Below are 17,277 nucleotides of genomic sequence, written 5' to 3'. Positions count from 1 at the left end.
TAAATGTCAACTACTTACTTAAAAATATATATACATTCTACTGTCATTATAGGTGTATATGTGTATTTTTTATGACACTCCTAATAAAGGAGACACCTTATGCCGCGTACACACAGGAGGACTTTTCAGCATCAAACGTCTGACGGACTTTCGACAGAGTTACGACGGACTTTCGGACGACCGGACTTGCCCACACACGAACAGACTAAAGTCCGTTCGAAATTCTGTTGGTATGAACGTGATGACGTACGACCGGACTAGAATGAGGAAGTTCATAGCCAGTAGCCAATAGCTGCCCTTGCGTCCTTTTTTGTCCATCGGACTAGCATACAGACAAACAGATTTTTCGACCGGACTCGAGTCCGTTGGAAAGATTTGAAACATGTTCCAAATCTAAAGTCTATCTGATTTTCGACAGAAAAAGTCAGCTGAAGGTCCGATGAAGCCCACACACGGTCGGATTGTCCGGCGGATTCGTTCAGTTGGACCAGTCCGGTCGAAAAGTCCGCCCGTGTGTACACGGCATAAGTATATTCAGAGCCAATAGACTCTAATATGTGCATTTTGCAGGAGATCATGCTGTATCTGGCCATGTATGTCCGCTCCCAGCCAGTTCTTTTTGGAGAAATGCTCCGGCTTCGGATTGGTCTAATCATCCAGGTGATGGCTACGGAGCTAGCCCGCAGCTTAAACTGTTCAGGTTAGTCACATGCCTTTAATCTCCAGTTTGCTTTAATTCAGTTTTACTGCTGATATTACGAAAATAACTTCTTAACAGGCTTCATACATAACTAGATGTGCATTAACAGTAAAAATGTTAAACCTTCCCAGGCATGTCTGTTTATTATGTGTCCTGCATTCTGTGATTTCAGGTGAAGAGGCTTCAGAAAGCCTGATGAGTCTTAGTCCTTTTGACATGAAGAATCTTCTTCATCACATCTTGAGTGGAAAGGAGTTTGGTGTGGAACGGAGCAGTAAGTGAATATGTTCGTCAATGTTGAATCATAGTGATATAAATAAGCATGGTCACTATGTGGACTAATGAGTGGTCCAAAAGGCAATTGATGAATGGATGCAAGGTCCAGTCCACCCACTTCTGTTTTTTTGATAGACACTAGCAATATTCAAGGTGTTCACCCCCCCCCCCTTCCGGGAGAACACGACGGCTCTGCGAGAGGGATTCCCCCCTCATCGCTCGATTTTCTTTCCTGCAACCACTTCTGTGGCCAGTTTAAAGCCTGGTACACACTACAGTTTTTTTTTCATGCAACCCATCGGTTTGAAGGAAAAAAACCCGACAGCTCCAGCCGGAGACCCATGCGAACCCATACTACCCATGCAAAGTTGGTCCAGCGATCTCCCCTGCTGAGCTGTTGTGTTCTGACTTGGGGACCCCCCCCCCCACCACCAGAACACTCCGATCAACGCTCTCTGCCATTGGCTGAGAGCGCTAATCGGGAGTCGGTTTTCCAGTATGCACGTTCGACAGAAGCCGCCCAGACAGACCAACCGACATACACACAACCAGAATGTCGGACGTTTTTTTTTATTAACCGGAAAATGTCTACCAAAATTCTGCCCGTGTGTATGGGGCTTAAGGGTTTGTTCACACCACACTACCCGTATTCAATGTGTAGCGCCTAACAACTGCTGACAAACTCTGAACTTGTCCAGTTCTAATACTGTTTAATTCACATTGTTTATTCACTCCTTATCTTCAAGCCTTGATGAAGGGGAAGTTGTATGGCCTCCCAAAAGTTTTGGCTTTATGACAATGTATTTTACCCCATTTTTACTGGAATAAATTTATATCTGGGTGATTCATTTTTAGTTTTGTGCTTCAGTCTAGTGCCCTGTACACACGGTCGGACACTGATCGGACATTCCGACAACAAAATCCATGGATTTTTTCCAACAGATGTTGGCTCAAACTTGTCTTGCATACACACGGTCACACAAAGTTGTCGGAAAATCTGATCGTTCTGAACGCAGTGACGTAAAACACGTGCGTCGGGACTATAAATGCTGCAGTAGCCAATAGCTTTCGTCTCTTAATTTATTCTGAGCATGCGTGGCACTTTGTGCGTCGGATTTGTGTACACACAATCGGAATTTCCGACAACGGATTTTGTTGTCGGAAAATTTTATAGCAAGCTCTCAAACTTTGTGTGTCTGAAATTCCAATGGAAAATGTGTGATGGAGCCCACACACGGTCGGAATTTCCGACAACAAGGTCCTATCACACATTTTCCGTCGGAAAATCCGACCGTGTGTACGGGGCATAAGACTCATTTAGCTACAAACCAAGGAAACTGGAAATCCTTTGGTCTGAAGAAGCTGCTAGTCCAGAATCCAGATACTCTGTCGAAATACCACCACAACTCTTATATTAATGGAATAACTCTGAGGGTTCCTGTGCTCGTCTTCTTGTTTTCTTAAGGGTTTTATTGCTGTCTGTTTCCCTGTTTGAAGGAATCATCTTCTATATTTGTCTTGGTGACCGCTGGGGCTGAAAGTGAGGGGTAATACTAAATTTGGAGTCACCAGAACAGAGGAGAAATCTATTTTTCCAACAGTCTATGAGGGGATTTACTTCACTTTAGAGAGACTTTTGGTTACTTTCTGTTGTGCCTACAGGAACAAGCGTGAAGGGAAATCTTTGAATGGGACGTAAATAACAATAGAAAAATGGAATTTTAATCATTTCTAACTCTATCAAAATGAAAAATGTTTTAGATATCATTTATGCAGTTTAAAGCCCAATTCTGGGATAAAATTAACTTCCCTTTCCACCCCATTTGATTGCTGAGTTGAAAGAAAAAAAAACTTGCCATGCTGAACTGGCTGAGATTCTAACCATCTATGGCTGGCTTTAACCAGGTAAGAAAATTGAACAACTGACAAGATGGGTTAGACGTCTGTGGGAGGGAGGAATAGGCAAATTATAGAGTTGGACCTTAATGCCAGCTTACATTGATGCAGGGTGCCCTATTCCAATTTATTAGTGTCGCTCTATAAGGATTGCTGGGTCTACTTGATAGTAAAGGTAGTAAAGTTAAAAGAGTGTTCTGCAACATTTGCTGTCTCAGAATAATTGTCTGTTGCTACCTCCTTAGTGCGTCCGATTTATTCAAGTGCAACCAGCCCGGCTATTTCAATCCATGAGATGGGACACACAGGAGTCACCAAGACTGAAAGATCCGGGATTACTAAGCTACGGAGTGAAATGAAACAAGTGAGTTTTGTTTTTTCGCTATTTATTTCTCCTTAATAAATCATAAATATGTAATAAATGTGGCACATTTCATGAATACATAAAGGGATCAGTGATCTCTATGGGATTTCCTCCTGTGTGTTCCCTAGCAACCACAGCCACTCTCCTGGAATTGTCAGGCTAAATTGTCATAAAGCATAGATGTTTAGTGTCCCAAGAAAGACACCAAATACAGAAATAAAGTGGCATTTGTGGGCAGTTTGTGAATGTGTAAAAATAACCAGTCATGCATTAGACTTTATTTGATAATACAGCAGAGAGAGCAATATACAGTCCCTGACAAAAGTCTTGTCGCTTGTGTACAAATTGAACTGAAGTGCCGCTAAAATATATTTCTAATCAAGATTTTGTTACAAGAAATGGGTCATTTTAATCCCAACAGCTTTTGTAATAATGTTTCAGTGCAAAACGAAACTGACAAAAAGTATTCTAATATTCACAGCTTGGTAAAGCCCATTGAGTCAATTTTTGCCAAGACATAAGTGTTGTCGCCTTGTTATATGAGCTTCACCTGTGACTAATAATGGATCAATTAGGTCTCAGGTGTGTATAAAAAGAACACCAGTACACTAGACCTTCTCAACTGCAACTAGACCTCTGCAAACATGCCTAAGATTCACCCGGAGACTAAAGTGTTGATTATCAAGAGGCTGAAGACCAGATCCACTGCTGATGTGGCAGACACCTTCAATGTGTCTCAGCGTCAAGTTCAGAGGATAAAAAAAAGATTTGAAGAGATTGGAGACGTTTTGGACAAGGCCAGGTCAAGCCGACCCCGCAAGACAACTGCTCGAGAGGACCGTTTGTTGGCTCGAAAATCCAAGGCCAGCCCATTTTCCACTGCAGCAGAGCTCCACGAGACCTGGTCACCTGAAGTCCCTGTGTCAACCAGAACAGTTTGTTGGATTCTGTCTCGAAATGGCCTCCATGGTCAAATCAGTGCCCATAAGCCAGCACTAAACAAAAGACAATTGAAAAACAGTGTGGCATTTGGCAAGGGCCACAGCCTGCTAAAAGGATGGACTCTGGAAAAGTGGCAGAAGGTGCATTTTTCAGATGAATCTTCTGTTGAAATACACCACAGTCGCCGCAAATATTGCAGGAGACCTACTGGAACCCGCATGGAGCCAATATTTACCCAGAAAACAGTGAAGTTTGGTGGAGGCAAAATCATGGTCTGGGGTTACATCCAGTATGGGGGTGTGCGAGGGATCTGCAGGGTGGAAGGCAACATCAATAGTCTAAAATACCAAGAAATCTTAGCTGCCTCTTATATTCCCAACCATAAAAAAGGCCAAATTTTGCAGCAGGATGGTGCTCCATCGCATACTTCCATCTCCACATCAAAGTTCCTTAAGGCAAAGAAGATCAAGATGCTCCAGCATTGGCCAGCCCAGTCACCAGACATGAACAACATTGAGCATATGTGGTGTAGGATGAAAGATGAAGCATGGAAGACAAAACCAAAGAATATTGATGAACTCTGGGAGGCATGCAAGACTGTTTTCTTTGCTATTCCCGATGACTTCATCAATAAATTGTATGAATCCTTGCCAAACCGCATGGATGCTGTCCTTCAAGCTCATGGAAGTCATACAAGATATTAAATTTGGATCTCACAGCACCACTACTTAATTTGCTGACATATTTTTGGATTTTCAGTAAAGTTGTTCAATTTCTGTATAGGCGACAAAACTTTTGTCTTGCCAAAATTTGACCTGCCTGTCTTGATTAAATGATAAATCTTTTTTTTCAGTGAAACTAATTTATTTCAGTGCATTAAACATCATTTGAGAGGGCTTTAGCTTTTCATATGAGCTATTTCTAACACCAATTGATTAATTAAAAGTCAGGTTAATAGCAGGAGTTTCTACAAAATAGAGAAGCGACAAGACTTTTGTCAGGGACTGTAGAGATGAAACAGCTGCTTTTTCGAAAATGTCATTAGAGTTATGTTATATTACCATTTTAAATCTAAATAATGCTGGATTTTTTTTCTTATTTCATTTTTACTTAATTTTTTTCTTGTAATGAAGTTGTTACTTTTTCTGTTTTCAGATGGATAGGAGGTTTAGTGCTGATGATCAGGTGAATTCTGATAAGGCTCTTTGTACTTCTGATGTGTTCTTAATATTGTGAATATTTCTAAATATCTATTGTTGGGCCTAATTCCTGTCTTCCACTCTTTGTTTCTTCTGGTGGTGTGGAGTTCTTACTTTTAACATCATTTTGTGCTTTTAGATTTAACAAGCTTGTCTCCAAAAACATCCGTAGTATCTAATTTTTAACATGTTTTATATTCCTAATAATTGTATAGTTTCCCATTTTGACTATTTATTATTATATCCTTAGTGTTAGGCAGGCCATACATTATGCAATTGTGCATCATTTTATGGAAAATTGCTCAATTTCCCTATAAACACTGAGCGTTATTGTGTTCTGCCAGCGGGGAGCATGGGCAGACAATCCCACCGGCAGAACACAATGATCACTGATGGTGGCTATAGCTGCTGGCAGTGATTGTGTGAAAAAAACGACAAGCTGGTGGTTCTAAAGTTGATTAATGTATCGACTTCAGTACAGCCAGCCTGCCAGTTGATGGATTGAAATTTCAGTTAATCTGTAGCCAGCCTTAAATTTGGGATATAAGGAAGTTTCCTATTCCTGTCTGCAATCTGTTTATTAACGCAGTGTATTATTCTGTCAATAGTCATCTTCCCTTTGAGAACCAGCAGCTGATACTTTATGTGTCTACTGGCTCTCAGTCCTGGCTGTCACTGATGATCACAAACCAGTGTGGTTCCTGGTCATGTGATCATTGTGTCATCTACTGTATGACAGATGGCTGAAGGCTCCATTGACAAAATAAGTCTTTAGCCTGCAGTAACGACTGCTGCCTTCCAGCTGCAGTGGGATCTGAAGTGCAATCTATTTAAACTAACGTCTACTTTAGTAAACTCCACTGTAGCGATGTGACATCTTCGGTTGTCACCCCTGACATCTCAGCCTGCTGTTCTTCCAGGTTCAATACCTATAATAGCCGCTAGCAATAATCACATGTAAAATCTGGCAAGCTGGTTGTACCCAAGTTTATCGATCGATCACCTCGGGTACATTCAGCCTGCCCATACATGGTTTGAATATCGGTCAGTCCCTGCTGAACCGGTCAAGATTCGAACTGTCTATGGCCTTCGTAAGACTGGCAATTCCTCAGACAAACTTTATTGTTGTCATTTTGGGTGGCCAAATAGAACTGGGAAAATCTTCACTCATATTGTTCAATATGTAGATTTCAAAGTATTGTTTTTCAGTTAACATGATTGAAAAGTTTTAACATATGTGTCCAGTCTGCAGTCAAGATATTGTAAAACACGCATTATCAAGACTATTTATTAGTTCATGGATATCTTGTATGCCCACCAGTGTTTTTATCAAAGTTGCTGGCTTGTTGAAAACTTTTGTTTCTCTGTGGATTTTGCTAGTTAAACCTGACATGATTTTCATTTACAATGCTCTCCTCGGGCATGTTTACTGTATGAGATACACTCTTAGTCTTTACTCTCTGAGGACTCTCAGGTTCTCCCAAGAGTCAAACTATTGTCCCCTGACACACCATCTACTAATAGCAGCCACATGATGAGAGGCACCTGCTCTCCCACCCATACCCTTAGTAAATGTGCTGTACAGATCTGCTCCAGTGGCCTTGTTATCCAGCATTTAAGGAGAACAGCACACTAAGACATTTATTGTATTTTTAAAGTTATTGTGTCTTTGTCGTATACCGTATGTAAAAAAGGTTAGGCAAGGGGTTTCCATATCGTATACAGTATATTGTTAATTAAGAACTGTGGCATGTAATACCAAATTAAATTTCTCTGATATCGGTGAAGGAAATAAAGCCATTTCACTCAAATTTTTTTAAGAGAATTAGTTACCATTGGGTATACAGTCTGCATCCTCATTCTTGAGTTTTTATAATAGTGCCCTTAAAACTTGTTTTATTATTTTCTCATATGCTCTCCTTGCTAGGGCAGGAGTCGCAGGCTAAGTGTGTGTCTGGCAGTAAGGCCTTCCTAACTCCTGTGAACCCATACAAAGAAATTGAGGGTGCCGCTTAAGGCTCTATTAAGTCCTTATATGCTGATAACCTCTCAGAATGCAGGCAGGAAAAGAGCTTGTCTCAGTTCCATAGAAGTCAAAGGAGAAGAAGGTGAAGAAGGAAAAGAAGGCTCGGGAGCTGCACATCACACAAAACCCTCATGTAAAGAGTGGAAGCAGCCTCAGCCCAGACTCTGTCTGAGCCACATCTCCCAACATGTTTTGCCCCACCAATGGGACATCCCCTAACATGTTTTCCCCACCCACGGGACTTAAGCATGGGAATCCCACGACTAGGACATGTGGATGGGGCGAAACATAATGGGGGCATGGCCTGGATGGAGTCCACTCTTTACATGAGGGTTTTGTGTGATGTGCAGCTCCCGAGACATATTTTCCTTCTTCATTGACTTCCTAACTCCTGCCTAAGCTCAGTGCTCATAACAGACAATCAAAAAATTATGTATTAACAAAAGTGTTGTCATGTTTCCTTGAAAGTAATCTAAAGGCTTTATTATTTGACAGTTGTGTCCCTTTCCAGCAGCATGGACAGAGTGTCTATTATCAGAACTAAGTTGCAGCAAGAGACAAGTCAACCTCCATGGAAGCTTTATAAGCTTGGTACTGAGCTGCCTTCACAAGCTAAATAACAGCAGAAACACCTGACCTGAGAAATAAGATGTGCTATTTTATCAGCAGTGTTTATTCAGATTCTTAAAAATGATCATTCCTGACAGATTCTCTTAAAGTGTTACTAAACCCACAACAGTAAAATCAGTCTGTATATGCAGTATAGAATGCTAGTTATACTCACTGTGAAACCTAAGGGGTTAATCATCTGCATTGTGTAAAAAAGGCTGTTTGATCCTGTATGCACAGATCCTCCTCTTCTTCCACTGACTCCAAAACATGTCTGGATAAGAGAGTTACTGGAGTCAGGCTGCACATGCTCAATTTGGTGTGTATTGCTAGAGAGTTTTTTTTTTTTTTTTTTGGGAGAGTGCAAGTGATCAGCACAGGGCCAATCAGCACTGTCCAGACAGAGGGTCAGGGGTAATGCAGCCTAATAGGACAGCTAGTGCAGTATGAAAACTCCTCCTACAAGCTTTAACCAGGCACTGATAGAAGACAAAAGACTGCTATATACTGCTGATGAGAAAAAGTATTTAGCAGTTTATATTTACTAAAATAATTGCATCTCCATGTTCTGTGTACTATGAGAGACCAGATATAGTGATTGCAGGGTCCTGAGTTTAGTAACACTTTAAGATATGCTAGCATCAGGATCAACATAGCAGAACTGCGCTGTTTGATATTTTATATATTTAATTGACAGACACCATGCTTTCTCCATATAAATGTTTTGCTGAAAACTAGACAAAGAAAAAGAATACCACTTGTTCCATTCTCTTTCATCCCCCCGTGCTCAGCAGCTTCCATGGACACTACCATTAATGCAACTCTGATCGACCTGCTTTCAGTAACATTGGGTTACCCATATACAATTATCCTTAGTAGCATGAGATAATAATGAGAGCTGAAGTTATTCTGTGACCTCAAGTGCATGGATATTATGTTAGTCTTTGTGCTAACATACTAACCCTTACTTACTGTCTATGTGTCCTTCTCTTGTCTGCGTTCCATTGGCTTCCATGGCATGTCTAGTACTATTATTGTTTACACCCTTTATTTTTGTGTTCCTCTGTAGTTCTTGCATGGGCATACTGTAAGCAGCATCCATTCATCAAGGTCTACGGTAAATTCATCATTTTTCTCCTGGCTTGTCTTTTTCTGTCACTTACAATATACAGCATATCCATCATCGGCTCTGTATTCTTTTTCTGACTTTATAGGCAAAAATACTTTTAATAGGCTTCATTCAGCAAGTCTCATTCTAAATATGACTGTTAATATGACATTCAAGAAGGATAGGGGATAGGCAGCACATCATGCAACCGTGAGAAGAAGCAGCACCACTTCTCACACCACCAATGAAAGTATATCTCTACACATTTAAATCATGTGATATCACGTGATACTCTCATACAGATACATGGTTATACTCTGCAGACCAGATGTTTAGCACCCAGCCAAAACTTCTGATCTGTCAGAGAACCGTTAGGAATAGTTGACAGGAGATTGATTTAAGTCAAGTAACTTATTGTAACTGAGTCTTCCTTGCCCTTCCAGGCAGTCCATGCATTTTCAGCAGCTGCAGTGCTCTTGTAATCCAAGAGGTATATGTATTGAGTAACATAGAGGCAACGTAGGTACTCTGGACAAAAAATGAAAGGCATGGTACATATTTAGGTCTCATGTACAGTGAGCATTTTTTTATGTGGCTGTTAGGGGTGTCTGGCATTTTTGTTCTGCCTCTAAATGCCCCTGCATGTTAGCCTATGTATCCATGCACGCATTTAGAGGAGTTTAGAGGCAGAAAAAAAAAACATTGCCAGGGCATCTAAGAGCAGCAGCGTTTTGGCAGAAAAACGCTTGACGTTTGTAAACACGTCTAAAATGTGCATTAACTCTAGGGGTGTTTAGCTCTTGAGTGTTAATTCATTTCAATGGCCAGCATAAATAAGTGTTCAGTGTGTACTTTGGTGCCATTTGTGATTATGATACTGTTTTAACATGCCTATTCAATATACACATAGATTTTATTCAAACTCGGGAGGTGTGCGCTTCTTATATATTGACCATTTACTGGCAGAATCAATCTACAGTGGGCTAATCTGACCTACGACAGGTATATGTGTGAGTTGTATGACATCCCTTTCCCTCCATATCTTTAATAAAGCGGTTGGCACTATCTGCACTGAATCTCAATGAAGGAAATTAATAAGACTACACATCACTGAATATGGAGATCTTTCTTGGCAATATCCAAACATCAAAGAGCCAGATGCACCTTTGAAGTTTTCCTCTTCTTTCATGTTCCTGCAAAAAGATACTTGGACTTGCATTTATTTTATATTTACATTGTCTCTATTCATATTCATATATGTTTCCTTTAGAGGGGCCATATTTGACTAGCGCTACCCATAAACAAGAGATGAGAAGCTCATATATGGGGAGTCCCTGTAAGAAGATGCTTGGGCTGTTCAATTAATCGATCTGCCCCGGTTTCTATTGTACCTCCTACTGATTATTGACACCTCATCTTCTCATCATTGACACCTTCTTCCTTCATCACTGACACTACTTGTAAGCTTGAGTAAGTTCAGTTTACAAGTATTTAGGGCGCTCATCAGCTTTTCAAAGACAGATTACAGATTTACTTAGAAATTGAAGAAAATACTTAATTTTATTTAGAGGCATTTTCATTGCCACACACGTTTGTTTTTTATCCTTAAAGATTTTATTGAAACTTCACATGTAAAATTTCCATCTCATTTATAATTATTCAAATACAAATTGAATTGTTACATAGTGGTCTTTACAGGGTGAAGTATATTTTAACAATACAATATATCCCTGTGATAAAGATAAGGGTACAGTAGAGAAAGAATTAAGGAGAGAAAGTATCCAAAGCTAGTATAAGGTGGAAGAGGGCCTGTTTCAGGATCCGTGATGGTCTCATACCATTCATTCCTATTTGTGTAAAACCTAGCGATCTAGGACAGGGTGTCTTACCGGGCAAGGCAGCCCATATCATGATAGTCTGTCGAGTATTAGAATGGATATGAGTTAAGAGGATAAGAAGGCATGTATGTTTAGGAACAGGGTTGGGTTGGCATGGATCTGATCTGTGTCAGAACAGAAGATAGGTATCCACCACATTCTAAAGAAATAGAAAAACCTCAAGAAAGAGAGAGAAAAGAAAAAAAAAGGGGGCCAAAAAACTGCCCACTTTTTAAATTAGTATTATTACCAGTATTATGATCAAATAATAACTTTAAAACAGTTGATCTTTTATTCTTAAAAAAGATATAATACAATCATCATTATGCCATGCCGCAAACAATCAAATCGTTTTATCCTCTTTGATTACATTCTTCTTGATTCAAGCTCAAGAAAGTCAGTTAAGACAGACCAAAATGCATGTGGTTTGATTTTTCACAGATATAAACTGAATATCACTCAACAACTCAAAATAACTGAATTTGAGCACCTTCGGATATACTGTAATTACTGTACATTTGTCCTGTTGAGAACATGTACACTTTTATGTCCCGTACACACGATCGGGCTTTCCGCCAACAAAACCGTGGATTTATGTTTAAAGGTTGTTGGCTCCAACTTGTCTTGCATACACACGGTCTCACAAATGTTGGCCAACAATTACGAGCGTGGGAATGCGGTGACGTACAAGATGTACGACGAGCCGATAAAAAGGAAGTTCAATAGCCAGTGCGGCTCCTTCTGCTTGATTCCGAGCATGCGTGAACTTTTGTGCAAACGGACTTGTGTACACACAATGGGACTTTCCGACAACAAAGTTTTGTTGGCGAAAAATTTGAGAACCTGCTAGTCAGCATTTGTTGGAGGAAAGTCCGACAGCAAATGTTCGATGGAGCATACACACGGTTGGACTTTCCGACAACAAGCTGACATCCAACATTTCCCGTCGGAAATTCTGACTGTGTGTACGCGGCATTAGACTGCAACAGGGTTGATTCACCAAAATGAATGCGTTATCATAACATCACTATTTATTTTATGGCATGATAATTTTCTCCTGAAAATATTTAATTCACAAAGATAAGATAATCATCATTTGCGAAGTGAACTATAATCTGTCCCCATTTTCTCAGAATTCGTTATTTTATCTCATAAAATGTTATTTTATCACGACCTCAAACAGCTCATTTTTTGTCTCTTCTCCATAGGCAGATATTAAAGCTCTTAGTTATTACCACCCTGGTGTTATTTTAACCGTTTTGCTGCCAGGACCACTTTTTTTTTTTTTTTTTCTTTAAAGAAATAATTTCGAAAACTGAAGATTACCTAAAAACCTCAAAATGTTTTATATATTTCCAAAACCAGAGACCCTGGAGAGTAAAATGATAAAATGGTGGAAGCTACAATATTTTATGTCACACGACATTAGCTCAACAATATATCAAGTGCAAAATTTCAGTAGAAAATACACTAATGCCCCGTACACACGATCGGACATTGATCGGACATTCCGATAACAAAATCCTAGGATTTTTTCCGACGGATGTTGGCTCAAACTTGTCTTGCATACACACGGTCACACAAATTTGTCGGAAAATCCGATCGTTCTGAACGCGGTGACGTAAAACACGTACGTCGGGACTATAAACGGGGCAGTAGCCAATAGCTTTCATCTCTTTATTTATTCTGAGCATGTGTGGCACTTTGTGCGTCGGATTTGTGTACACACGATCGGAAATTCCAACAACGGATTTTGTTGTCGGAAAATTTTATAGCAAACTCTCAAACTTTGTGTGTCGGAAAATCCGATGGAAAATGTGTGATGGAGCCTACACACGGTCGGAATTTCTGACAACAAGGTCCTAACACACATTTTCCGTCGGAAAATCCGACCGTGTGTACAGGGCATTAGACCTCTTTCACACTGGGGCGTTTTTCAGGCGTTTTTTAGGTGCTTTAGCGTTAAAAAAAGCGCCTGAAAGAAGCCTCATCTGCAACTCCAATGTGAAAGCCTGAGCCATTTCACACTGCAACCGCCCGAAAAACGCTGATAAAGCGCCGCTTAAGACCCCTTTCACACTGGGGCGTTTTTCAGGCCTTTTTCAGGTGCTGGCAGTTGTAAAAGGGCTCGGGCCATTGGCGCACCCAGCCCGGTGACAAAAACACAAAAGCGCTGCAAAGAAGCTGCTTGCAGGACTTTTTTTGACTCCCTGCCAGCGCAGCGCCCCAGTGTGAAAGCACTCGAGCTTTCACATTGAGATTGCAGATGAGGCTTCTTTCAGGCGCTTTACAGGTGCTTTTTTTAACGCTAAAGCGCCTGAAAAATGCCCCAGTGCGAAAGGGGTCTCAGTGTGAAAGCACTCGGGCTCTCACATTGGGATTGCAGGTGAGGCTTCTTTCAGGCGCTTTACAAGCGCTTTTTTTAACGCTACAGCGCCTGAAAAACGTCCCAGTGTGAAAGGGGTCTTAAGGTTAAATAAAGGGCACACAGAAGCAATCCATTATCCATTACCCATTTTTTTTTTTAATACACAAGTTGAAGTTGCACCGAATAAATCGATACCTAACATCTCTAACCTTAAAACTATGTGTGTGCCCTTGAAATGGTGACAAACTTAAGTACCCTACATTATCCATAGGCAAAACTTTAACACCCTATTCAGACCTGGGTGATTTGGGATTGTGGCAGAATCGCTGCGATTATGCCTTCGATCTGAAAATGCACTGCAAAGGAAAAACACAGAATGGACCTGGGATGTCCACCTGACAGTTGGCTTGTCAGATTTGCACACATTGAACCTCTATCCACCCCCCCATTGGTGATTATGTATGCCATACGTCGGTGACAGCAAAAGGGTTAAAGGGTGATGACCTGTGTGGTAATATTTGTGAATTTACTTTTACATTGATTTCTTTTTGGGATGATAAATTATCACTTATGGTGATAGTACAAGTAGCAGCAAAATAACGCTTACAAAGCTGAAAGTATAACTAAAGTCTTAGAATTTAGCTTTGGATGGAGTGGAGAGGGATTAGAACTCCTGTCGGTTTCTATTGCTATCTGAGCCGCTATTAGGGAGATTCGCCCTCTCTATTTATCCTGTTTACCATTATCATTAGAAGTGAAAGTAAACGAAAATCACAAATTTTGGGTTGTCCCCAGAAAAGTAATAGAGGGGAAATCTTCCAATAGGGACGGTAGATCTGGGGACCTAGTGGTCCCCAAGAAATTCCTTTAATCACTTCAGCCCTGGAATATTTACCCTCCTTCATGACCAGGCCATTTTTTGCGATATGGCACTGCGTTACTTTAACTGACAATTGCGCAGGCGTGTGACGCTGTACCCAAAAAAAATATGTGTCCTTTTTTCCAACAAATAGAACTTTCTATTAGTAGTATTTGATTAATTCTGCAGTTTTTATTTTTTGCGCTATTAAAAAAAAAAAAATGTCAATTTTGAAAAAAAAACAAAACAATATTTTGTACTTTCTACTATAGACATACCCAATAAAAAAATGTAAAAAATATAATTTCTTCATCAGTTTAGGCCAATATGTATTCTGCTACATATTTTTGGTAAATAAAATCCCAGAAAGCGTATAATGATTGGTTTGCGCAAAAGTTATAGTGTCCACAAACTATGGGAAATTTTTTTTTTATTCTTCTTATTTTTTTACTAGTAATGGCGGCGATCAGCGACTTATATCGGGACTGCGAGAACCAGTGACACTAATACAATGATCAGTGCTAAAAAATATGCACTGTCACTGTACTAATGACACTGGCAGGGATGGGGTTAACATCATGGGAGATTAAAGGGTTTAATGTATGCTTAAGTTGTGCTTACTAACTGTTTGGGAGGTGCTTTGACTAGGGGTAGTCAAAGATTCGTGTTCCTGCTTAGCAGAAACGCAGGATCAGTACCTTCCCGTCTGACGGGACAACAATCTGCCTTGTTTACACAGGCAGACTGCCATTCTTTTTGTGTCCTGAACGACACGCCGATTGGCTTCCGCTGTGTCTAATCTCAGGGGCAGTGCAATGCACAGCGTTATGCGCGCCCCAGACACGGAAGTGCAGGATCATGCACCAGTATGTGATTCTGGGCAGAGAGGCTGGCCCACTGCAGTAAATGTACGTAGGGAGGTCGAAAACCGGTTAATTTGCAGGGATTTCCTCTCACTTCCTGTTTGGCAGTGGGACAGAAAGTGAAGAGAAACCTCTGCAATGGGACACAGATGGCTAAACAAAATCTGACAGGGGTTATAACCCTCCCTTACTCTATCCAAAATGAAAAAAAAAACATTTTGCCCATAGATCTACTTGAAGTTTTAAAATGTTATGTGTTTGTGAATTGAGAATTGAGATCTGAGAGTTATGAAGTAACTAAGGTGCGGTATAAAAGAAATAACAGCTGAACAAGAGAAAGACAGGTTTGTGAACTGAACCTAGAACATATGCTTATAGCAATAATAAAACTGTAATTAAGATAAAATTGGCTACAGAGTGTGATTTAGGCCCTTTTTACACTTGTGCGACTTGTCCTGTGACTTGGGACTGCAAAGTCGCATGACAAGTTTTACCTCATGATTTCCAATGAGTACCATTCATATCTGTGCGACTTCAAGTCACACCAACTTCAAAGTAATCCCTGTACTACTTTGGTCCGACTTTAATGTGAGTCGAGGTTCACTTTAATGTGAGTCGAGGTTCATAGACCTCAAGTTTACACAGGCATTCCCTGAAATCGCGCAAAAACACGCTAAAATCGCGGCAAAATCCCACGACTTTCAAGTCACGGCAGTGTGAAAGGAGCCTTAGTATATGGTTCAGTGATGGTTTTTGTATAGAAAGCTTACATTACTTACATTTAAAGTGGAGTTCCACCCAAAAGTGGAACTTCCGCTCATATGTCTCCTCTCCCCCTCCAGTGCCACAATTGGCACCTTTCGGGGGGGAGGGGGGACAGGATACCTGTCTCTGACAGGTATCTTATTCCCACTTCTGGGAGTCCGGCCGCGGCCCATGACATGACCCCAGGGGGCTCCCTCCTCCTCTCCCTGTCACCGGGTCAGTAGGAGAGAGAAGCGGGGCCTTGCGCATGCGCAGTAGGGTTCCCGGCATGAAGCCGTAAGGCTATACTGCCTGGTTCCCTTATCCGCAATGGCGGCAGCAGCACCCGACAGCTGATGGAAACATCAGCTGTGGTGCCAACATCGCTGGACTCCAGGACAGGTAAGTATCCTATTGTTAAAAGCCAGCAGCTGCAGTAGGTGTAGCTGCTGGCTTTTATTTTTTTTTGGGGGGGGGGGACACCGCTTTAATGTGTAGTTGTGTACATAGAGGAAGTACATGTTATGCAGTGTGTATGCAGTGTGTAAAGAGGAAATAATCATGTGACCTTCCAAACATCAGGACATGCTGGCATTTAGCCTTCTAGAGTCTTCAGTGCCATAAGTTACCTAACCTGATATGCTAGGATTTGTACTTCCATAATACTGGGAAGCCACAGGTTGACTATTCATGATACTTTTCTCCTTTTCTTCTTTTTCAGTGTGTTAATTTTTTTTATCTTGCAGAAAATCACAGTTTTTACTTTTCTTCATGGAACTACTAATCCTGGATGATCCTACTAACCCGGAACTTTGGATTTCATGTCTATATATAAGCTGATAACTGATGGGGCTTTCACGTTTTGTTTCAGAGATGCAGCAGTCCTTCATCTCCTACTGGAACTTTGTCTCCAACAGCATCTAGTGGACCCCAGCTTATATGGGATGATCACCAAGGTCAGTGGCTAAGAAGGAGAAGACTTGATGGAGCCATCAACAGGGTACCAATGGGTTTTTACCAGAAAGTGTGGAGCCTCCTTCAAAAGGTAAGAAATAGAAATGAATCTATTTTCTACGAGCATATCAGAACAGTACAATAGTATATGAAAGAAAAGAAATTGGCTAGAGACTTATATTAAAATACTTTATATAGTACATGGTATTGTTTGCTTATTCATAACATAACAATGTTTTTGGCCATGTCACTATTTTGCAGTTGTTCAACATTTCTGGGAGCAGCAATGCAATGCACAGAGGTTTATTGAAATTTAAAGCACAGATACATCTGAAAAAACAGCTAACGCCTAATGCTTTTCGCATCAGCAGGTCCTTAATCATAATGCTTAATCATATGACCATATAACTAAGCACCTGCTGGTACAAAATGCATCAAGGCTTTAGCTGTTTTTTCCCCAGTGTATCTGTGTTTAACATTTCAATAAACCTC

At 40.7% G+C, this 17,277-nt stretch overlaps 1 protein-coding gene across 4 annotated transcripts in view; it reads left to right on the top strand.

The window, feature by feature from the left end:
- The window catches only part of PHKA2 (phosphorylase kinase regulatory subunit alpha 2), a 143,668-nt gene that overhangs the window by 110,044 nt on the left and 16,347 nt on the right, over positions 1 to 17,277 (top strand). For 2 of the 4 annotated variants that reach the window (XM_073616453.1, XM_073616454.1), the window contains exons 26-31: positions 571 to 700; positions 873 to 974; positions 3,118 to 3,236; positions 5,334 to 5,363; positions 9,082 to 9,129; positions 16,703 to 16,876. In XM_073616453.1, the coding sequence (XP_073472554.1) occupies positions 571 to 700; positions 873 to 974; positions 3,118 to 3,236; positions 5,334 to 5,363; positions 9,082 to 9,129; positions 16,703 to 16,876 (603 nt within the window). The remainder of the gene's footprint in view (positions 1 to 570; positions 701 to 872; positions 975 to 3,117; positions 3,237 to 5,333; positions 5,364 to 9,081; positions 9,130 to 16,702; positions 16,877 to 17,277) is intronic. The other 2 variants (XM_073616455.1, XM_073616456.1) reach the window with 2 other exon arrangements.

Source organism: Aquarana catesbeiana, linkage group LG02, assembly GCF_042186555.1.
Source record: "Aquarana catesbeiana isolate 2022-GZ linkage group LG02, ASM4218655v1, whole genome shotgun sequence".
In the NCBI taxonomy this organism is placed as follows: domain Eukaryota; kingdom Metazoa; phylum Chordata; class Amphibia; order Anura; family Ranidae; genus Aquarana; species Aquarana catesbeiana.
The sequence above is the reverse complement of the archived record's forward strand: the minus strand, read 5'-3'. Positions and strand labels throughout refer to the sequence as shown.